Consider the following 25,327-nt stretch of genomic DNA (forward strand, 5'->3'; position numbering starts at 1 on the left):
TTTGGGACAATCTCTGAGTGGCCTAGCCAGAGCCCGGACTTGAACCCGATCGAACATCTCTGGAGAGACCTGAAAATAGCTGTGCAACGACATTTCCCATTCAACCTGACAGAGCTTGAGAGGATCTGCAGAGAAGAGTGAGAGAAACTCCCCAAATACAGGTGTGCCAAGCTTGTAGCGTCAAAGGCGCTTCAACAAAGTACTGAGTAAAGGGTCCGAATACTTATGTAAATGTTATATTTCAGTTTTTACTTCGTCATTATGTGGTATTATTTGTAGATTGATGAGTAAAAAAATCAATTTCATCAATTTCAGAATAAGGCTGTAACTTAACAAAATGTGGAAAAGGTCAAGGTTTCTGAATACTTTCCAAAGGCACTCTATATAATAGGAAATTAAGGCAAATTTTGGATTTGTTGAACAACTTCTGTGTTATGACCCAAACTACAAAGCCTTATGATAGCCTATGTAGAAAAGGCGGTTTGTTTACGTCTGTCATACAGCTGTAATGACGACTCTAGCCAGTGTTTGACCTTATCTATTACTGCTGTCAACAGTGTGGTTGCTCTCACATTATACTGTACATATTAATGGATGGTAGATTTAGTTGACATATTTCTTTCAATCGTTCATAGCAATGTTAGTAACTTCTAAACACTTATGAATTATGTGCATGCTGGCAATGAGCTGGTAGTATAAAGATATGACACAGCAACACAATCACTTTATAATGCCCAAAGCAGGAGATGAGAAGCAGGTACAGGGAGAGAACCATTTAATATAGACGGACATGCAATAGAACAAGATCAGCGTCTGGACATACACACGACACGACAAACAATGTTACTACAGTGAACAACACAGAGGAGCAGACATATATGCAGGGGCAATCAATAAAGTGAGGGAGTCCAGGTGAGTCCAATGAGCGCAGCTGCGCGTAATGATGGTAACAGGTGCGTATAATGACGGGTAGCCTGGCGCCCTCGAGTGCCAGGGAGGTGGAGAGGGAGCAGGCATGACACACTTGCCTCACAGGCTACTGTAGGTTTCCATCCAATTGGGAACAGATTTTCATGTGGATATTGTACAATCCACAAAGAAAATATGTGAATTTTCCCAACAGAGGTGTGCTTCCACCAAATGGCGGTGTTGCTGATAAATCAGTGCGTGATGACTTAGTGCACAATTGATTTATTTTTTTCGCTATAGTTTTCATTTACTGAACAAAGTTCAATGTGTTTCCATTGCATTTTTAACTCTACCGATAGTTTTGTCACAAAAACTGTTGCGTTAAGTAAATAGCAAATGTGCTTATTCTGGTTTTGGCACTTCTGCTCTAGCCGACAGCTGGCAGATACAGTGCTGGTAGGCTATTCGGGTAGGCTGGTCTACATAATGAGATTATTATGGATAAGAGTGAGAATATGTTTACTTGTCTAATGGCAGTCAATCATCGATCATCATGTCAAAAGAATAATATACCCACGATATTTATTGGCAAGGAGCATCAAGATCACTGTTCACCAACCTGTGAAGTTCATCACAACTTATTTTATTTGTAGTCTAATAAACTGCATGGTTTCCCGCATTATAGTGGGAGGACCACACACCATATCATCACGTGAATGAACGTTTACTTCGATGTGATGAATATTATATCAATATTTGCACATAAAGATGTTTCCAATGCCATTTCTCGCATAATACATTTTACAGACACAAAAAGATCTCACCTTTGTCGAACAAAACATTTATCTGTTGGCATTTAAAAGATTGCATCGAAACGCCCAATTTCCATCACAGCTGTTGGGCTTTGAAGAGTTTATGAAAGATATGATGTGGACATGTTCCTTCGGACCTAGAAACTGATTTGAATACCACTGAACAATGAAAGCTACTGTTGAAATCTACTCATGGCCTGAGAGCATCGAACAGTCTGTAAGTGTGTGTGTACTGTATGTAAAATTCTGTCATTGCACAGTTTTTGATGACATTTAAAAAAAAAAATGATTTCAGTCATCTTAACAGCATTGAGTCTTATGCGGAATGGTGGTAGTGTACATGCAGTGTTTGTCATGGGCTGCTGAATTTGAAAAGGGAACACTCTGCTTGAGGGTAAAGGCTGAAACAACAACGCTCACGCAACACCTCACAAGTGGAAGGGACTTGACACAGCAGCAGGCTATTGCAGGTATTACCACCGTAGTCTATACTCCTTTGAGAGTGACACGATGAGTACAGCACAGAATGCCATCCCTACTAAACAAGATGCAACTTGATAATATGGATCAGATGTGTCTAGTGCTAGGACAAACACCAAAACATGCACCCAAACACATTTTATTGGTCAAATGCAGGACCTACAATGAAGACCTACCACCTGCGGGTAGATTTCGGCATTGGGGAATACCTAGTCAGTTGTACAACTGAATGCATACAACTGAAATGTGTCTCCCGCATTTAACACAACCCCTCTGAATCAGAGATGTGTGGGAGGCTGCCTTAATTGCCATCCACATCATCAGTGCCCAGGCAACAGTGGGTTAACTACTTTGCTTAGGGGCAGGACAACAGATTTGTACCTTGTCAACTCTGGGATTCAATCCAGCAACTGCAATCTTTCGGTTACTGGCCCAACGCTCCTATCCGCCAGGCTACCTGCTGCCCCATTGGTGGGTAAGATTTATATTTAACCAGCCATGTTGGTGGTTGGTCAGGGCGCCACAGAGTTTTTCTGTTTGAGTTTAAATTGCTAGGTAAGAGAAGACAATGTTTCTACTAGTCAGACTCAATCTCACAGGCACAAACATGACTTGAGTCACACTACCACTTCTTATTTTTCTTCTTTGGGATTGTGTTGGCGGATCACATCCAATTTAAGGTGCATACACTGTCACCTACAGTACTGGAGTGTGTAGCCATTCACGGCATACCTACATAAGATTACTTGTGATATGGTGCTATAAAATTGGGGGAAAGGAAAATTATCGTGCCATCTATTAGCCCTCTCAACAACATTTTTTTTTTAAATTTAAAACAACAAACACACCACCCCATTCCACTATTTAACCTATCTAATCTTACTCCAGACCAATGGTCTGGGAGGACAGAACACTACCACTCAACACCCCCTCCAAATGTTCTGCAGTAAAACCTCGCAACCCCAAGTATTTCTCTGCCGCTGCCACCACAACCTCTATTTTCTGTGACTTTCCATTTCTGCAGTACAATGAACAGCCATAGCTATGAATGACAAGAAACCTAACTTACTGAAGCACATATTCTTCCCATGACTCTCTATTAGTCTCTTCCTACTCACAGGAATCCTCTAAGGATCCCTCACCCTGTACCCATCTTCCACTACCACTCTCTTCTCTGCTTCAGCATACAGCTACTCTGACCATAGCAACCTCAACCTGCCTTTCTCTCACCGGACACCTAAATTCCCAATCTGGCCCTCATACCATCCCAGTCGCCTAATCATCCGCAGTTACAATTGGCTCATTCATCCTCCTCCTATCCCTGGATTGGTGCTGTAAATGAGAATGTGTTCTCAGTCAACTTACCTGGAATAAGGGGAGAGGGTTAAATAAGGGTTAAATAAATAACCTCCGAGCTCCAGCCCCATGGGCACCCCCACAACTACCACACACACGTCTCCACCAAAACTACACATTCCTTTGTCTCATGCCCTCCTGCACACTTCTCACAGGCACACTTCTCACACTTGGGCCAACTCTTTATCAGGATAGTTGCGTACAAACATGACTGCCAACTCTGAGCACTGATTGGGCAAGGTCCAAACCTCGCTTACAAGGTAGTGTTCAGCTGCCTCTGCAACTTTGTTTAGCCTCATCAAGAAATATAGTGGACCCTCATTAGCCTATGAATTGATTGAATAGAAATCAGCTAATGGCATACCTGAGCAGACAGTATCCCCAAAGTGTTGCTTGAGAACACTACCTTAACATCTGTGACAACAGGGTTGTTACGCATTCAGACTTTGGTGACATCCTGTGCCCTCCCCAGGAGCCTAGACATCACCTCCCAGACATGCTCAGACCAGGTATAACCCCTCTTCTCTAGGTAGACTCCCATTAGCTCCTCCCACTCCAGGACAGAATACTTATCTGAGCCATCATCCCTAAAGAAAGGTAGAGCACTAACATCTGACTTTACATCCAGATTCAGCTTGGATGCATCACTAAAAGTTGACCGACATTGCTCAGGCAGGGGAAACTGCTGGGATTGGTGAGGGGGATGGGCAGGAGAAAGACTTGAAGCCTCAGGCTGCAGAAAACCTGCTCTGATAGATTCTCCTATCTCTGACCCAATCTGCTTAATAAGGTCACTAAGCTGACTCTGAGGTGTCCCATTATTACTGAGGACTGGGGATGATGGTACATCAAAAGACAGAGGTGGGATGCAAGGACACCCTTCCCTCTACCCACACTAAAATGCACATCATAACTCATTTTATGGACTTGAGAGTCTTCAATGGCTCAACAGAGCACTAAAATACAATGCAATTTACAGCATTCAAATACCAAAAAATTGCAATTAACAAATTCCTCCAAAACATACAAATACATACAAATACCCTTATCTAGTGAATATGCTACATTCACCTTCAATATGTACAGTATATATTCACTTACAGCAAACCATCAACAAGTGCTCATGTACCTCATCCACATGCACAGCTCCGGTGGTCGGCTTGAGCTGACCAGTCGGCAGGTCGCGGCATCAGTTTGTAGCGTGGTTTGTTCTGCGTTGTGTTTATTGTGGACACTGCCACAACTGGAGGTCTGCTTGTTGGATTTTTATTTGCCCTGTGCATGAAGAGACAACGCACAATATATTAGCCCTTGGAACAGTCACAGCTCTCAGGCACCTCGCTATAACAGGTGCTGTGTGCACACATTCAGTGCACAACAGCACACAATACAAGAAAAATGATAGACAACATAATTCGGACAAAATAAAAGACATACCTGCTCACAAAGAGACAACTCACAATATGTTAGCCCTTGGCACAGTCACAGCTCTCAGGCACCTATGCGAGCACATGAAAACTCACTCAAACACTGTCCCAAGTACCCAGAAGGTACAATAGGTACCCTAGTTAGCGAGCTCGGTAAAACTTGTTAACATAAATATTTACATTGTCCACGTTGTAACAATTTAAGCCTACTGGCAAGTATGTGCCCCCAGGCCTGCCGGAAACCAAAAGTCATTCCGCAACCTAAGAATATTAAAGCCCCCTTTAATGGCTCAAATAGCAGTCCAATCAGCCTGTTACCACTTTTGGGAAAAAAGGGATTTGACAAAATACAGTGCTATTTTACAGTAGTCAAATTGACAACAGATTCAGCAAGCTTGTAGGGGAGGACATTCAACAAGCGCTGATGACTGATTGGCTGAGAGAAATTGACGATAGAAAGATTGTGGGGGCTGTTTTGTTAGACTTCAGTGGCGCTTTTGACATATCGATCACAGTCTGCTGCTGGAAGCTCTATAGGTCCCTTACTTTTCCCAATCTTTACTAACGGCATGCCACTGGCTTTAAGCAAAGCGGCTTTAAGTAATGCGGATGACTCAACACTATATACGTCAGCGACTGACATGGACTGCAACACTTAACAAAGAGATGCAGTTAGTATCAGAGTGGGTGGCATGGAATAAGTTAGTCGTAAATATTTCTAAAACAAAAAGCATTGTATTTGGGACAAATCAATCAGTAAACCCTTAACCTCAACAAAATCTTCTAATAAAAGGAGTCGCTTTAGCAACTGATGCAAGCAGTAGAATCCGATTAACCTCTTTGTTAAAGGTGTACCGTTAGCGCCCCACCTCGACAACATCCGGTGAAATTGCAGAGCGCGAAATTACAATATTCGTAATATTAAACATTCATGAAAATACAAGTGTCTTACTTTGTCTAAAAGCTTAACTTCTTGTTAATCCAGCTGCTTTGTCAGATTTAAAGGCTTTACGGCGAAAGCACACCATGCGATTATCTGAGGACAGTGCCCTGCAAACAAAAGCATTACATACAGTTTCCAACCAAGCAGAGGCGTCACGAAAGTCAGAAATATCGATAAAATAAGTAACTTACCTTTGAAGATCTTCCTCTGGTTGCAATCCCAGCTACATAACAAATGGTCCTTTTGTTCGATAAAGTCCTTCTTTATATCCCAAAAAAGTCAGTTTAGTTGGCGCGCTTGACTCAGTAATCCACCGGTTTCCCTCGTTCAAAATGCATACAAATGAATCCCGAAAGTTACCAATAAACTTTGTCCAAACAAGTCAAACTGTGTTTCTAATCAATCCTCAGGTAACCTAATATGAAAATAAATGATCCAATTTAAGACGGAGAATAGTATGTTCATTACCGGAGATAAATAATGAAGTGCGCGCCCTCACCGAAATGCACCACAACACTACAAACATAATGGGAGCCATTTGGAAAAACTACAAATTCTAGCTCCTTTTTCAAAAAACAAGCCTGAAACTATTTCTAAAGACTGTTGACATCTACTGGAAGCCCTAGGAACTGCAATCTGGGAGGTATTCCATTCATATTCCAATAAACAGCCATTATGATGGTGAGTGGTGAGCTCAAAAAAAACTTTCCCGGATGGATTCTCCTCGGGTTTTTGCCTGCTATATCAGTTCTGTTATACTCACATACATTATTTTAACAGTTTTGGAAACTAGTGTAAGGGTTTTCCTGTGGTGAAGGAGAGGCGGACCAAAATGCAGCGTGGTGGTTATTCATGTTTTTAATAAAGACGACATGAACAGACTAAACAAAACAAGAAAAGTGAAAACCTAAACAGTCCAATCTGGTGCAAACACAGAGACAGGAACAATCACCCACAAACACACAGTGAAACCCAGGCTGCCTAAGTATGATTCTCAATCAGAGACAACTAATGACACCTGCCTCTGATTGAGAACCATACTAGGCCGAAACATAGAAATACCCAAATCATAGAAAAACAAACAGACTGCCCACCCAACTCACGCCCTGACCATACTAAATAAATACAAAACAAAGGAAATAAAGGCCAGAACGTGACAACTAGAGTGTTTTCTATCCAATACTACCAATTATATGCATATCCTAGCTTCTGGGCATGAGTAACAGGCAGTTTATATTGGGCACCTCACTCATCCAAACTTCCGAATACTGCCCCCTATCCATAAGAAGTTTTAACAAAATAGATAAAAATACACTTTGTGGAACAGCGGAATTGTGAAGCAACACAAACATAGGCACACTCACATACATACACAGAAACGATAACATACGCACTATACACACACGTACACATGGATTTTGTATTATAGTTATGTGGTAGTGGTGGAGTAGGGACCTGAGGGCACAGTGTGTTGTGAAATCTGTGAATGTATTGTAATGTTTAAAAAATTGTATAACTGCCTTAATTTTGCTGGACCCCAGGAAGAGGAGCTGCTGCCTTGGCAGATACAACTACAAATAAGTGTGTGGCGTCAATATGTGTGTGTTAGTGTGTAAGTTGATGTAGTGTGTGTGTGTGTGTGTGTGTGTGTGTGTGTGTGTGTGTGTGTGTGTGTGTGTGTGTGTGTGTGTGTGTGTGTGTGTTGGAGTGTCAGTGTAGTTTGTGTGAGTGTGTGGGTAGAGTCAAGTGAGTGTGCATTAAACAGTTCAAGAGAGTCAGTGCAAAAAAATTATGATAAATAAATAAATAGTAAAGGGGATCAATGTAAATAGTAAATTGTCTGGGTAGACATTTGATTAGCTGTTCAGCAGTCTTAGGCTTCAGGGTAGAAGCTGTTCAGGAGCCTTTTGGTCTAGACTTGGCGCTCCGGTACCGCTTGCCATGCGGTAAAAGAGAGAACAGTCTATGACTTGGGTGGCTGGAGTCTTCAACAATTTTTTGGGCCTTCCTCTGATTTTGGACCTTCCAAGCCATGAGGCCAAAGGAATTCTCCGTATAGCTCCGAGACAGGATTGTGTCGAGGCACAGATCTGGGGAAGGGTACCAAAACATTTCTGCAGCATTGAAGGTCCCCCAGAGCACAGTGGTCTCCAGCATTCTTAAGCAATCGGGGAAGAAGGGCCTTGGTCATGGAGGTGACCAAGAACCTGATGGTCACTCTGACAGAGCTCCAGAGTTCCTCTGTGGAGATGGGAGAACCTTTCTGAAAGACAACAATTTATGCAGCACCACCAATCAGGCCTTTATGGTAGAGTGGCCAGATGGATGCCACTCCTCAGTAAAAGGCACGACAGCCCACTTGGAGTTTGCCAAAAAGCACCTAAAGGACTGTCAGACCATGAGAAACAAGATTCTCTGGTCTGATGAAACCAAGTTTGAACTATTTGGCCTGAATGCCAAATGTGACGTTTGGAGGAAACCTGGAACCATCCCTACGGTGAAGCATGGTGGTGGCAGAATCATGCTGTGGTGATGTTTTTCAGCGTCAGGGACTGGGAGACTAGTCAGGATTGAGGGAAAGATGAATGCAGTAAAGTACAGAGATGTCCTTGACGAAAACCTGCTCCAGAATGCTCAGGACCTTAGACTGGGGCAAAGGTTCACCTTCCAACAGGACAACAACCCTAAGCACACAGCCAAGACAGACAAGTCTCAAATCAAATCAAATCAAATTTTATTTGTCACATACACATGGTCTCTGAATGTCCTTGAGTGGCCCAGTCAGAGCCCGGACTTGAACCCGATCTAACATGTCTGGAGAGACCTGAAAATAGACACTTCCAATCCAACCAGACAGAGCTTGAGAGGATCTGCAGAGAAGAATGGGAGAAACTCTTCAAATGAGGAGGGATAAAACAATTTAATCCATGTTAGAATAAGGCTGTAAGGTAACAAAATGTCAAGGGGTCTGAATAGTTTCCGAATGCACTGTATGTTTGAAACATTGAATTGCAATAAAATGTCAGTATTGAATCGCAATAAATATAGAATCGTGTGATACATATAGAATTGCAATACATATTGCATTGGCAATTCCCAGCCCTATAATTGACTCAACTTGTGCTCAAAATAATGGAACATCTGAAGGATTTTACTATGTCAGGGGAGTAGAGAAATCATATGGAAGTTGTTTCTCTTGCATTGAAGCAACTGGAGGTGCTGGCAGTAATGGTCTTCATGGGTCCAAGAAGTTGGACCCGTTCTAAAATGGACCGGTGGCTTTCCCACCTGGACCCAATATGCATAAATACATTTTCAAAAAACAGATCACTGTTCCAAATGGACCCGAGGACAGCCGGACTCCTTCCCGAAACGGGTTGTGAAAAACAGACTCATAAAGACCCGTGCCTGTTTCGGATCCGATAAACCCGTTCAGATCTGAGGGTAGAAGGACAGAGAGAGCGAAAGAAAGCCAGCACCATAAAAAACTAGGGATATTGGCTAAACATTTACCTAAAAACAGCTTATAACAAATTACACAAAAAAATATTCCTTGATTCAATGTGTAGCATATGCTAAACTGTATAGCCTATTTGGTTTGAACTTTTCTAAAACAATAACTGTCCACCTCACAGTGGTTGATTGTGGCCGTCAGTTTGCCTCTCTCACCCTCTCTCTCCTCAGCAGCAGGCACACGTAAAGGTGAGCATCAGGAACCAATTTCTAACATACAGTATAGGCCTACGTTTTATTGAGTTTCAATTGGTAACAGACTCGCACAGTTATCACCTCACACCTAAAAGGACGGGTCCAAAGGACGGGTCCAAGTGGTATATGAAGTGTAATCACACATACCTGAAACCTGTGGCAATATATCAGACCCGGCCCAGATCCAAGATAAAAGTTTGAATTAAGGATCCGAACCCGCTCGGGTCCCGGTCGGATCTCGGAATTTCGGGTCTGGTGGACCCGTGAAGACCTCTAGCTGGCATGTTTAGATCAGCATAGACTGAAGGGATGGAGCTCGATTCCAATAATCTGATCAGAGACTTGATCAAGACCTAGCATAACTCTGAAACATTTAGCTCTTTGCAGCAGCTACTGTATCATCGCTCCAATCCATTGATTAACATATACACAGGCCATTCTTCCCAATGGAACAAGTCAAACAACAATAGTTATCCCTAGCTTAATGTGCAAGTAATATAAAATGTTTTGTTGATAAGTACCCATTATTCCTGACCCCCCTCTCTCTCTCTCTCTCTCTCTCTCTCTCTCTCTCTCTCTCTCTCTCTCTCTTCATTCAACCCTTTTTCAGAGCGAAATGGAAGCTTTAAGAAATAATAACCTCCTTCCTTCCACCTCCCAATCTCCTTACTCAATTGGGATACAAAAGTTGTTGCCGTCTCCAATTTGTCAGTGGATCCAGAGAGCTAGGCGCTCGGTGCGAACGGCTGATATTTCATTCAGTGCAAACCTGCTTTTACTGACTCATCACTGACCTTGTCAAGCCTGAGTGTTTATGCAACGCTTTCTGTATTCCCTCTCTGTATTCCATAGCACCTGATAAGTGCTCCGGAATTGAGGTTTTGAATTGAAAGTATCTCGGCAATGTGACCACCCCCCCTTTTTGGCATCCATTCCCGGATTGTATAAATCTGTGCGCCTCACAAGGTAAAGCAATGTAATTTGTATGCAAATGAGGTCACAGAAGCAGAGTAGGATATTGCGTACAGTATGAAATGTAAACATTTTAATCTGTCATATTATGAAGAATACGTGCCAATAAGAGAAATCCCAAAACAAGCAAATGACAGACTGGGATAAAATAGGTAAAGAGGCTATAACCACACCACTAACATCGTCATAGTCACATTATTTTTGATACCAAGAGATAAGTTAATAGTCTTGCCATTTATCATCTTAGCATTAGTGCCATAAAAGCATTTGATACCCTTTTGTTGCAATGCAAACAGCGCCTTTCAATTTCAAAGTTGTTTTGGTACCCAAGAGCATAGACTTTGTGGATATTTCCAGGTTTCCACTACATGTAAATCTGTGGAGGCTAGAAGTTTTTCATTTTACATAATGTAATGCCTGTGCTGGCAGCCTTGTGGCAGGGTTTGAGAGAGTGGGTTTAGAGGGCCATCTCGCTCTCAGACACGACATCTGAGAATGTTTGGGCTGAAGGAGTTTCGAGGGGTTCGATATCACTGCAGCATTCTGCATCTCTCACCACGCAGTCTGCACAGAGAGCGCTTTAAATGGCATATTCTTGGGGCTGATGTAACCATCCTCTTAAAAAGAGAGAAACGCCAGACGTAAAAGTTCCCCTATATCTGCAGGCTATGTTTTTCAAGAGGCCTCTTATAGCCCACCTCAGCTAAACTCAGGCCACAGAGGGCTATTGTCTCATCACATACTCATGAGCAAGAAGGGTTTATTTGCTTTCAGCTAGCTTCATACCCATCTGCCCTGTAGAAAATCAATTGGACAAAAAGTTATTTGCACAATAAATAGATTTGAATACCTACCACAAACACAAGTGCAGCAATTCTTTGTGAGTCTTTCAATGGCTGACGCCACTACAGTCAATGTGACAGCTTTTCCGTGCCAGACAAGTCTTTCTGTGGAAATTAAATGTGAACAGTCGCTCTCATAGAGCTTGTGATGCTGTACTGCAGTGGTCATCAACCTTTTGTGAGTCAAGATCACTTTGAGTCAAAATGCAAGCCGAGATCTACCGCTGAGATTTTTTCTCTAAACCACTTAAAAAACTGACGCCTATGCAACATTAACCTATTCAAAACAGTACTGCATTAATGAGAGTTGTGCAGTAGGCTATAGGCCAAATACATTGTCACCGCATATTAGCTTTGCTTGAATTGCCCTGCCAATGCATTTTTGTTTTGACCATTTAAAAATATATATATTTCAACACTGGTAATAGATCAGTTGTTGTATTACTTGTGAGGCACAGTTGAGTGACCATACATTTAAATAATGTGCTTTTAATATTACTGTGCTGGTGGTGCCTGCATCTGATGGTCAGTCCCACCGCTCTCCCTTACCTCTGCTGACACTGACCAAAAAGGGACACCGTCTTCCAACTGATGGCGAAACTTGAGTTGCACATCATTATTTCTACCTCATGCACAAATGAATGTTACTCCTATGAACAGAGAACGTTAAATATTCCTTGACATTAAAAAAGACCCAAGCTCCTAATAATAACAATGCAAGTCTATCGATACACTTTCCTACTCAATCATTACAGCTGCAGTGTTGGTTGTAAGGCGAGTAGAAGTAGGAAGAACCAGCTGAATCAGGTGCACCTACCTCCAACAATGCGAGACAAAAAAATAAAAAATAATAGGAACACAAGGCTTGATCATTGGGTTTTTTACAGAAATGTTTGATGATCGACTAGAAATGTCTTGGAGATCGACCAGTCGATCACAAATGATCAGTTGGTGACAACTGCTGTACTGTAACTTCCTTGTCCGAGGCAAAAACTCACAGAAAAACTTCAAAGGCCTGTGATTATACCAGGGGCAGTACTGGAAGTAGTGATATGACAACGGTCAACTTTTTTTAGAAGCAAACATGGACCTCTTATGTGGGTTGAGAGAAAGGGAGCAAGACTTAGCAGTACGCTACTGGGTTGTAAAATGCTCTTTCTGTGAAGAATGAAGACGAAGTGTCAATTGTGCAGAGGTTGGTGAAGTACCCATGTTGCTTTGTGTTTTTCTTTGCAGAAAAAATTCTGATATACTGTGATGCAAGTGTAAAGGTTTACAGCACAGGTGGCTGCTGAGGGGAGCATGGCTCATAATAATGGCAGGAACGGAGCGAATGAAATGTCATCAAACACATGAAAACCACGTGTTTGAAGTATTTGATACCATTCTACTGATTCGGCTCCAGCCATTACCACGAGCCCGTCCTCCCCAATTAAGGTGCCACCAACCTCCTGTGGTGTACAGAGAATACATAACTACGTACACTGCTATTGCACCAACCTATCTGTAACTACAGTTGAAGTTGGAAGTTTACACACACCTTAGCCAAATACATTTAAACTCAGTTTTTCACAATTCCTGACATTTAATCCTAGTAAAAAGGCCCTGTCTTAGGTCAGTTAGGATCACCACTTTATTTTAAGAACGTGAAATTTCCAAATAATAGTAGAGAGTGATTTATTTAAGCTTGTATTGCTTTCATCACATTCCCAGTGGGTCAGAAGTTTACATACACTCAATTAGTATTTGGTAGCATTGCCTTTAAATTGTTTAACGTGGGTCAAACGTTTCGAGGAGCCTTCCACAAGCTTCCCACAAAAAAGTTGGGTGAATTTTGGCCCATTCCTCCTGACAGAGCTGGTGGTACTGAGTCAGGTTTGTAGGCCTCCTTGCTCGCACACACTTTTTCAGTTCTGCTCACAGTTTTTTTTTATAGGATTTAGGTCAGGGCTTTGTGATGGCCACTCCAATACCTTGACTTTGTTGTCCTTAAGCCATTTTTTGTCCTTAGCCATTCTTCAGCTTGCAAGCCTCCCCCTTTTTCCTCCAAACATAACAATGGCCATTATAGCCAAACAATTATATTTTTGTTTCATCAGACCAGAGGACATTTCTCCAAAAGTACAATCTTTGTCCCGATGTGCAGTTGCAAATTATAGTCTGGCTTTTTTTTATGGCGGTTTTGGAGCAGTGGCTTCTTCCTTGCTGAGTGGCCTTTCAGGTTATGTTGATATAGGACACGTTTTACTGTGGATATAGAAACCTTTATACCTGTTTATTCCAGCATCTTCACAATGTCTTTTGCTGTTGTTCTGGGATTGATTTGCACTTTTCGCACCAAAGTATGTTCATCTCTAGGAGACAGAACGCGTCTCCTTCCTGAGCGGTGTAACGGCTGCGTGGACCCATGGTGTTTGTACTTGCGTACTATTGTTTGTACAGATGAACGTGGTACCTTCAGGCATTTGGAAATTGCTCCAAAGGATGAACAAGACTTGTGGAGGTCTTGGCTGAATTCTTTTGATGTTCTCATGATGTCAAGCAAAGAAGCACTGAGTTTGAAGGTAGGCCTTGAAATACCTCCACAGGTACACCTCCAAATGACTCAAATTATGTCAATTAGCCTATCTGAAGCTTCTAAAGCAATGACATTGTTTTCAGGAATTTCCCAAGCTGTGGGCACAGTCAACTTAGTGTATGTAAAATTCTGGAATTCTGGAATTGTGATACAGTGAATTATAAGTGAAATAATCTGTCTGTAAACAATAGTTGGAAAAATTACTTGTGTCATGCACAAAGTAGATGTCCTAACAGACTTGACAAAACTTTAGTTTGTTAACAAGACATTTGTGGAGTGTTTGAAAAATGAGTTTTATTGACTCCAACCTAAGTGTATGTAAACTTCTGACTTCAGCTGTACATCATGTAACTACTATAATGTCAATAGGTTACATGGTTTTATTGTCACTTGACAAAGTGAAAACTGGAGGTTTTCTGATGATAGTTATTTGTAGTGGTGTTATTAGCAGTATCGGCACAACACCTTTTCACTTTAACATATAATACTGCCTGAATTAATTTGATCCCAGTGAAAAACAACACACCAGTGTTGTTTCTTGAGGAAATATCTTCAAGCAACATATAAATAGTATTGTTACATGAAGGAATGTCAATTTCATACCACTAGAATAATAATGTTCCCTGTAGTGCTGCAAACCCCTTTACCCCTAATGAGCAACAACAGTGTGCAAATTGCTTGATTTTCCAACCTTTATCAAAATTATACAACACCGTAACATGGGTATGGCGTGCCGTATTCCATACAGAACAGACTTGTTAGCAGAACACGGGATATTAACACATGAAATCCCTGCCTGGCTTGATATTGTCATTTGATATTCCACATAATGTCCCAACTGGCTGCAATGAGTCCTGATTCCTGCAGTGCCTGGGTACTGCGATATCCCCTGATAGCCACTGCTACTAGCCGAGCTCGGCAGCCTTCGTTAATATTTCATGAGGATAGGTAGCTTACAAAAGGAACACATTACACTGTGAGAATCAGACTCTCCTTAACACAGAGCCGGTACACTCCTACATGTTCATGCCATCATTAGAGGCAACCACCTATATTCCCCCTCGCCACGTGGTTTTCACAAGGCTGTAATAGGTGATGTAAGTAATGAATGACCAATTATTTAATACAAATTGTAATCAATATTTTATATTAATCAGGCAAAAGACCTTTCCCCAGTTTGCAGCGCTGAGCGAGGCACGATCATGTAGTGGTTTAATGACTATGTAGTGACATGGGGAATCTGTCCATTCATTAGATTGCAATTGGAATTGATTTTTGATTTAGTGGGTGTTCACAAACAGATGCTTCTCCCACCCTGCAAGATAGATATTTGAAGACATTGACATAATACATGCATGAAAGATTGACTACAGGTTACAGATAAAATGGAAATATTGAAGCTAAAAGGGAGTGTCATTTCATGAACAGGTACACATCACTTGAAATGGATTTGATGGAGATCTACTCTGAGCACTCTAACTGGGGAGTCCTCTGGTATTTCAACTTGAAAGGCTATATAGTGGAAATGGCAACATGGCAGAAGAGATTTTGTGAGAGGTTTCATAAATCCATGGTGTAAAAGGCTGGTGATTTTTCTGACAGCCCTTTTTTGTATTTTTTATTTGACCTTTATTGATACAGGTTTTTCCTCATTTAGATAACATCTCTTTTCCAAGAGAGACCTGGTTCAATAGCAGCAGGGGGAAACAGCGTTTCAGACAAAACAACTTACATACACAAACACAACGTTAAACAAAACAGTAAACACGCATACAGTGCAACAATTACACATTACGTTAAAAACTCGAAAGTCTTGACTAAAAACAGCTGTCCTAAAGACAGTTACACTCTTCTATGATATGTACATCGATCAAGTGTTTAAACTCCACCAACCAAACTAGATCATCAGATTTTAAAATGTTCAGGAGAGAATTCCAGGACCACGGAGCTAAGTAACGAAAACTATTTCTACCATGACCTGTTCTAATTTTTGGTACTGTTAGAAGCAAATCAGAATGGGACCGTAATTGATATTTATTTACCAACCTGAATAAAAAAGAACAGAGATAAAATGGCATTTTACCCAATATGACCTTATAAATCAGTGTATACCAGTGTTTAAGCCTATGCAAGGTCAATGACGACCAGCCAACAGCGCTGTAGAGATCACAAGGATGTGTTAGACGTGTTTGATTTGTAATGAACCTGAGGGCTGCATGATACACTGAATCAAGTGCTCTCAGGGTAGTGGTTGAGGCCTGCATATATATAACATCACTAAAATCTAAAACCGCCAGTAATGTACATCGTACCAGCTTCTTCTTGGCCTCCAAAGAAAAACAAGCCTTCTAGGCGATAGCGATAGATTAATGTGTGTACAATGTTCCCTCTGCACGGCGTCCTGGCAGGTGGCTGAGGGTGGAAGGTCACAGCAAGTCACGAAACAGCTAGCTCTAAACCTTGTTTACTGTACCCTCCGAGACAACATTTAGTCATACATTTAACTAAATGTAAAGTGTTTACTAGATTATGTCGCATTCATTTTGAAGTTTTATCAGCGATTTCCTTCAGACAACATCCCATCATGGCGCCCCTCAGAGAAGTGACGCACACGAACATCCCCCAAACTCCCTTAATTACACCCAACAATGATATAGATGACAACAGCTAAGCATAATAATTTGGAGGTTGGGAACACCAGGGGAAGCAGATTGGCCATTACCCTTAAAAAGGTATCAATTTAGGGTTAATAACTAGTTGTGTTTGGGACAGTAATGTGGTGAGATGACTCCCCTGATAGAGCTGGAAGAGACACAAAGAGATGGAACTGTTGCAGACGGACCGTAACGAGAGATTGGATTCCAAGGGGAGATCATCGCTTAAGTCAGAGCAGAGAGCCTAATGATATAATAGAGAAGTCTGAAAATTATGGAAGGTTATTATGGACCCAATTTAAGAGGGAGGACTTCTCCTGTTGATGCACCGACGCGCCTTATCAAGTGCTGTTTATTTATATTCCCTGTGATGGATTCGTCACATCTGGCAGAGGTTTTTGAGTGCAAACAAATCAAGCTAAGCACATAAGTCGATAATACAGTCTGTCAGGCGCCACCTAATGTTTTTTAAACACCTAAAACCAAGTGATACAATTTGATATAATCTGAAATGTAATGCAGTTCTCACACTCAAGAGTGGATGGAGGGACTGGATGGATGGAAGGAAGGAAGGATTTCTCTGGCTCCCTCATCTGTATTCTGCTACTGTCCACATGAATGAATCAGATAGTGATGGTCTGTTTCTCTCCCACTGTCTCCCTCCCTTCCTCCATCTCTCTCTATACCTGTTCTCTCTGCCATGACCCTTCACTGTCTTTCCCTGTCTATTTTCTCTCCTCTCCATTTTCTTCTTATCCACTCTGTCCTCTCTCCTCCTCAAATCCATCCCTCATCTCTCCTTCATCTTGTACGTCCTCATCTTCACTTTCTCTTTCATTTCCTCTCCCCCTCTACTTGCTCTCTCATTCCCACCTTCTTCTCTTATCTACCTCACCTCTCTCTCTCATCCACTATTTTTGGCTCTCTGTCTTGCTCTCCTCAAAACATTCCCATCTTCACTCCTATCTCTCTCTTGCTCCTACGTATCTCCACCCCTCCATTTCTCTCTTTCACACTCTTCCCTCACATCGCCCTCCTCACTACCTCTCTTGCAACCCCTCCACTTCTCTTTCTTTCCAACCCTCTATCTTCCCCCTCTCTCTTTCTCACCATCTTTCCCTCTCTACGCCGTCAACCCCTTCTCTCACCCCCTCCCTCCATACCTGTACTGCTCTCTCTTTTACCCCTCCCCGTCCACCATTCCACTTCCTTCTCTCCTTCATCCCTTCCCTTTGTCCATCTCTCCTCTCTCTAATTCCCTCCCCCCTCCTCTCCCCACAGGTGGTGTGTGCATTGCCCAGTCTCTGAAGATCCCCAGGGAGCCCAAGCCGGGGGAGTTTGACAAGCTTATTCTGCGATTGCTTGAGACCTCCAACGCCCGAGCCGTCATCATGTTTGCCAATGAAGACGACATTAGGTGTGTGTCTCTGTCTCACACACACACACACACACACACACACACACACACACACACACACACACACACACACACACACACACACACACACACACACACACACACACACACACTCCTTCAGTCAGTGCACTCTAGTCGCCATCGAGTTAAAAACAGTGTTTATCCTCCATCAATTAATCCACAAACCCTTCACTGTGGATTGAGATAACAATGTTCCGATTAACTCCGGGACACTATAGGTAAGACGGCCTGTCTATGCGGTGGGGTGCATTGTATTGCAGTTCTTTTCAGCACATAAAGAACTCTGGTTATCTCGCCTTGATCTGAATAAGATTGAATTAAGCGGCAATGATCATCTGCACATTTGAATACTAGAACTCGAATGAAAGCTGTCTCAACTGAACACCTGCAACTCTAAAGAGGGAGAAAAAAACTATATTTCTAATGCTCCTCAACCGAAAGCTCAGCACCTGAGGGTAATAAGTAAACTCAGTTTCCCAAACTCCAGAGGACTGGGTATAGCCACAGATCTTTCCTAAAATGGTTATATTAGACCGGATCTCCCTGAGGTTGAACTGAGGAGGAGTTGAGCACGTCTGGTGAGGGTGGCTTTGCAGGAATCAAAACTGTAATATGGTTTCCTTCCACATTTACCAATTTATTGAAATAGCTATATGGAAGCCATCAGGTTAGCAAAGCTTAGCTGGATCATTGGAGATATTGGATACGTATCTCAGTTTGGACAATGACAGTTGAATATCTTTCCCTCTCTCTTTATAATTGTATATTTATTTAAAACATTTAATTGAACCATTACATAACCATTATTTAATTGATTTAATTATTTAATTTAACCATCATTATTTTATACCACATTTTCATTTACAGCAATGACCTGGGGAATAGTTATAGAGGAGAGGAGGGGGGATGAATGAGCCAATTGGAGCCAATTGGAAGCTGGGGACGATTAGGTGGCCATGATGGGGAATGATGAGGGCCAGATTGGGAATTTAGCCAGGACAAAAGGGTTAACACCCCTACTCTTACGCTAAGTGGCATGGGATCTTTTAGTGACCACAGAGAGTCAGGACACCCCTTTAATTCTCATCAAAAAGATGGTACCCTACACAAGGAAATATCCCCAATCACCGCCCTGGGGAATTGGGATCTTTTTTTAGACGAGAGGAAAGAGTGCCTCTTACTGGCTCTCCACAACACTTCCAGCAGCATCTGGTCTCCCATCCAGGACCGACCCTACTTAGCATCAGTGGCAAGCCAGTGGTGGGATGCAGGGTGGTATGCTGTTGGATGATGTTGCGGTTGGGGTCGAACATATACAAGAAGTGAATAGGAATTAAGTTAATTTAAATTCAGTGAATCGAAATTCAGTGATTCGGAATGTAACAACTTTGTCTTCTTCTCACAGGCGTATCCTGGACGCGGCCAAACGCAACAACGAGACTGGTCACTTCCTTTGGGTTGGCTCAGACAGCTGGGGGTCCAAGATCTCCCCTGTGGTCCAGCAGGAGAGAGTGGCAGAGGGGGCCATCACCATCCTCCCCAAGAGAGCCTCCGTGGACGGTGAGAGAACAGGAGACACTGAGCCTTATTGACCCTATTCAGCAAACAATGGGAAATAATGCATGTGTTTGAAGCACTGTGAGATGTACAACACTTTTGTGTTATAGGATGTGGCTTCAGGCTGAAATAAGTTTATTTTGTCTCTGTTTTTATTGTTCTCCTCAATTTTCATCCTTATCTCAGCCTTCGACCGTTACTTCCGGAGTCGCTCCCTCTCCAACAACAGAAGGAACGTGTGGTTCGCGGAATTTTGGGAAGAAAACTTTGCGTGCAAGTTAGGGATGCATGGCAAGCGACCTGGGAGCCCCAAGAAATGCACAGGTACAGCATGTTCTTTCTTAAGCACTGAGGGAAGAGCATTATCTGGGGACGAGGAAGAGGAAGTACCCTCCGGCAGAGGTCTGTGCGTTCCCTCAGTGCAAACCTGACTGTTTAAACAGTGCACTGCAGAGATTAGACAGTGAACAACAGAGAGACAATAGTCTGTTGCTGGGGTGTATATTCATCCCAATGCTATACAGACCCTAACCATGATAGTCTGGACCATCTCACACCCCAGCCAATCAATGCCATGCTTTTGGTAGCCAAGAGGTGATGGATGGATGGCACAGGAGGTTGGTGGTACCTTACTTGGGAAGGATGGGCTCATGGTAATGGCCAGAGCGGAATAGGTGGAATGGTATCAAACACATCAAACACATGGTTCCCATGTGTTTGATGCCATTTCATAAACTCTGTTCCAGCCATCATTATAACTTATAACTCCAGTTATAGCACTGTAATTTCATTCCACTGGAATTTCACTTTCAATATCTCTGGGAATATGTAGTGGAAAGGGTTTGCTCTAGCTTGAAATGGGAAACATCCGTATGTAGCACTCTGCGAATGTACAGTAACTCTCCCAGGCGCAAGCAGCCATTTTGCAGAGACATGCTGTATGTCTGAAGATGTGGATGCATGTGTTTGTGTTGAAGACCTCTGGAGACAAAGGCATCGGATCCACACATTCTGTGTAAATGTGTTTCTTTGAGTGTGTGTGTGCAGGGAAACTTTACATTGTGTTTGAATTCATTATGTTTCTATAATAACAATTTTAGTCATAAAGAAAATGCAGGATGTGAGTGTATTAATGTGGCTGTGTTTGAGCTTTTTTTCGTGACTGGGGATATGCAGAGGCAGACGGCTGTCCGTTGCCCATATCACAGACGACACTTATTGTTCTGACACGGTGACTTGAAATAATGAGAATAATTATGGAGCTGTTGTCGCCGTGCTCTCTCTCGCTCTCTCTCACTCGCTCCCCCCCCCCCCCCCTCTACTCTCCTTATCTGCAATAGGATGCACACAACGCTGCAGTGCTGATAGATTCGTCTGTTAACAACACAGCCAGATCGCCTGATTATTATCTTTTTTTTAAGTCAGTAGGGAAGGCATCAAATCACGACAGCGTGACAAAAAAGGCAGTGGATTCTGTCATTAACAAAGCGGATGCGCCATGATCCAGCGAAAGCAAGTGGCACATACTAACTATTGTGTGCAGAAAATTATAAAAAGGTCTTGCACTTAAGCCGACTGAGGGAGACAGCCAGATCAGCCCGAGGGTGTTCCAAAATGAATTCCACATCACTAAGCTTAGCATATACAGCGCTTGTCTACTGAGAGTTGCATTGTGCTGACGACAATGTCCCCACTGTGTGGGCGAAAAAAAATGTAATCCTTGATGATTTTGAGGAGTTTTTCTGGAACACAGGCACTTTGGGACAAATCCTTTGGAGACATGGCAGACACACCAAACAGGATTTGGTAAACGCACGGTGAGAGTAGCCAGGCAGCAACAGGACCGAGGGGAGAAGAAAAAAGAAACACCAATCTCAGCTTTCCAAAAATACCCCCATGTTCGTATCTCCCTCCATTATAAAGCTCATGTAATTTTGCCTGAGCAAGGTAGACGGTTTGAAATCTGTTTGCCCCTGTCAAAAGCACTCCAGGCTTTTTCACTCTATTCTTTCCCTGGTGTGGGAGCGAGGGGAGCAGCTTGAGTAAATTTTATTAGCAACTCGAGATTGAGTTTTAGTGCCGTGAGGAGAGGAGCTGCATGGGCATCTTTTATCTGGAGCTGTCGCTGTCTGCAGAGTAATCATGCAACAAGACAAACGGCTGAATCAGCACCACCTCTGATCATTGTCCATATGTGTGTTTGTGCGTGTGTGTGTGTTTGTGCACGTGTGTGTGCTTATTTTTTTGTTTGTGGCCATTGCAATATCACACAATATCCCCATCCCTCTCTTAAACCTATAAAGAAAAGGAAAAGTGCTGACATGCTGAAGAATGCATTTTGTGTTTAGAACCAGGTGTTTGGTGCAGACATACAGTACCAGTCAAAATATGCCAAGAGTGTGCAAAGCTGCCATCAAGGCAAAGGGTGGCTACTTTGCAGAATCTCAAATTGTAAATATATTTTGATTTTATAAAGACACAAGGCGAGACCCAGATGCCGACACAGGAGGAAGATGGTTCGAGTCTCTGATATTTATTGAACAATGAGGGGCAGGCAAGAGGCAGGTCGAAGACAGGCAAGAGTTCATAACCAGGTCAGAGTCCGAACAGTACAGGGCGGCAGGCAGGCTCGAGGTCAGGCCTAGGCAGAATGGTCAGGCAGGCTCGGGGTCAGGCCTAGGCAGAATGGTCAGGCAGGCGGGCTAGATGTTAGTGCAGGCAAAAGGTCAGAACCGGGAGGACTAGAAAAGAGAGACTAGGAAAAACAGGAGCATGGAAAAATGCTGGTTGACTTGGCAAGACAGGACGAACTGGCAACAGACAAACAGAGAACACAGGTATAAATACACTGGGGGTAATGGGGAAGATGGGTGACACCTGGAAGGGGGAAAAAGGACAGGTGAAACAGATCAGGGTGTGACAGATTTGTTTAACACTTTTTTGGTTACTACATGATTCCATATGTGTTATTTCATAGTTTTGTTGTCTTCACTATTATTCTACAATGTAGAAAATAGTAAAAAGAAAGAAAAGCCCTGGATTGAGTAGGTGTGTCCAAACTTTTGACTGGTACTGTATATGAACATTTGCGTGTGTACTTACAGTATGTGTGTGTATGTGTATCTGTCTATGTAAGCAAATGTGTGCACAGACTTGTGTGTCATCACATAGACGGAGTAAACAGGAAACTGTGAAATGGATGCACCTTCATTGGCATACAGTAAGTGCTCTCAGACATTAACATCAGATACTGTATCCTGTGAAATGTCAGTGATGTTTGATTTAGCGTTGCGTCACAGCTATGCTCTCTTCTCTCATTACATCCTATGTGAGGCTAAGGTTTAGTCATACTGCAGTGCAAAGTGCCATTATACAATCACAGATGTATCCACTTGCTTCTTATGTAGTTCTTACCCTGCAGTGTTTCCTCACTATTCCTTCACTGTTAAGTTGGGCAACCCGCCTGGCCGCCACCCACTTCCAGCCTCAATTGCCCACCAGGAAACAAAGGCTTGTCCAGATACCCCAAGGCAGAATGTTCAGTCACAAACACACACTCAACATCACTGGTGGAACAGCTCTATAGTTTATCCTACCTTGAAGCAACAAATACAGAACTGAAGCCATAGAAGTCATGGTACAAAAAGCTGTTCTCCACTGGGAAACGGAAAGAGTCATAGGATCAACAGACACTTATGCACCAAGCATTGGTACACGATCCACTGCAATGTGATATAATGCAGAACTAGTGGGTCACTTCAACAACTAAAATAAATTGTTTTGTTCTTTGAAAGTGTGTCTGTGTGTCAAGTAGGTCAGGCGTGTTAAGTGCTCTGTTAAATTATAATTGCTCTGCGTCGCAAACTCCTCATTTAGTTCTCTGTTGCTCAGTTTTTCAGTATCTTGCGGTGATGATAACATTGAATACTATGTGAGCACTTATCTTTAGTAGCGGAGGAGAGGGAATCAAAAGGAACTCAATATCGAAAGGGATATACTTCAGCTCTATGGTGCAAATGCTCTCTGGTTTTGACACGTCATATATTAAATGGAGGTTTTCACGCAATTAAATAGCTGTCACTTCATATTACAAACTGTCATTTTTTGTTATTTCTTGACAGAACTAGCATCAATCTCATCCTCATCCTCATCCTCAGGCAAAATGGTAGTGAATTGTATACCGTGATAATGATTTCCAATGAACCCTTACTGTATTGTGTTCCTTATTCTTTCTAGTGTTTTGTTACGTTGTGTGTCTCCAGGTTATGTGGGCATTTTGGTCCATAAATCACAGCAAATAAGGGGTAAACCCCCTTTTGTGGTCCTATTGATTTTCATGTATTAGTCTGAAAGAGAGAGTGAGAGAGGGGGAGGGGGGGGGGGGGGGTAGGGAGAGAGGGGAGAGGAAGAGAGGGGGGGGGGACAGAGAGAGAGAGAGTCACTTGAGGGAAAATTTGAACATGCTCTTTGGCTTTGTGGGGATGGTCTTGAAGGGCCTTGATCATTGATGGTAATTAATCAGGATAATTAAATATCTTTATTGACACAATGGCCTAAGGTCAGAGGGAACGGTGTCTACATTCCATCATGCTGTCCGTGTGCTGCTGGTGATATTGTCAGCATTCGTCTCTGGTGATGAGCTGTAGACATGTTCCCAATCTGTACAGTAGCTCTAAGCACCTCATTTCCCATCTCTAAATTTTTTATTTTTTTAGCTTTGTTTAACTAGGCAAGTCAGTTAAGAAAAAAATCTTATTTTCAATGATGGCCTAGGAACAGTGGGTTAACTGCCTTGTTCAGGGGCAGAACAACAGATGTGTATCTTATCAGCTCAGGGATTTGATCTTGCAACCTTTCGGTTACTAGTCCAACGCTCTAACCACGAGGCTACCTGCCACCCCCAAATGAGTGTGTCCATTGTTTTTAAAGCAATACAATAACTCCTACCACTCATCCAAGCAAGGAAATCCATGCAATGACTGCAGATTGTTTTTTCCCCCTCCTCTTTGTCCCTACTGTTAATGTCGTCATACTTTCCCCGGTATAGTCATGTGATTTCATTAGAACTAAGCACATAGGCACTTAGTCAAAATGAACAATCGAAGAAAAAAATAACTAGTGTTTCAATTAAATATTGGTATAGATACTGGTATACCCACTACAGTCACATCCAAAATTGTTAAAGATGAGCAAAAAAAAAAGACTATATAAAATAAATCATACAAATACTGAGCTAAACTCCAAAAAAAATGTTAAAATTATGTTTTATTATACTAATTTTGTTTAATTAACAAGTAATATAATTTTTTCTCAAAAAGATGTGTCTAGATAATTGTTGTTACTTTGTGCACCCTCCCCTTGCAAGGATAACGATACTGAACCTTTTTCTAGAAGGTTTTATGAGGAGAACACATTGAGAAGTCTCTTAGACCATTCCTCTATACAGAATTTATCCAGGTCCTTGATATCCTCCGGTCTGCACTTATGGACTGCCCTCTTCAATCAAAACCACCGGTTTTCAATGGGGTTCAAGTACAGGGACTGAGATGGCCATTGCAAAATGCTGATTTTGGGGCAATTAACAATTTGTGGATTTTGATGTGATTTTTTCTCATATGAGCATAGCACCTGGTTCCAATCCACGTACTAAT

The 25,327-nt window shown here is 42.3% G+C and overlaps 1 protein-coding gene across 1 annotated transcript in view; it reads left to right on the forward strand.

Annotated features, from left to right (window-relative positions):
- LOC139369629 (metabotropic glutamate receptor 8-like) overlaps positions 1-25,327 on the forward strand; it is a 214,807-nt gene that overhangs the window by 140,778 nt on the left and 48,702 nt on the right. The window contains exons 3-5 of the mRNA XM_071108896.1: positions 17,963-18,098; positions 19,525-19,679; positions 19,863-20,000. Of these exons, the coding sequence (XP_070964997.1) occupies positions 17,963-18,098; positions 19,525-19,679; positions 19,863-20,000 (429 nt within the window). The remainder of the gene's footprint in view (positions 1-17,962; positions 18,099-19,524; positions 19,680-19,862; positions 20,001-25,327) is intronic.

Source organism: Oncorhynchus clarkii, chromosome 2 (genome assembly GCF_045791955.1).
Source record: "Oncorhynchus clarkii lewisi isolate Uvic-CL-2024 chromosome 2, UVic_Ocla_1.0, whole genome shotgun sequence".
In the NCBI taxonomy this organism is placed as follows: domain Eukaryota; kingdom Metazoa; phylum Chordata; class Actinopteri; order Salmoniformes; family Salmonidae; genus Oncorhynchus; species Oncorhynchus clarkii.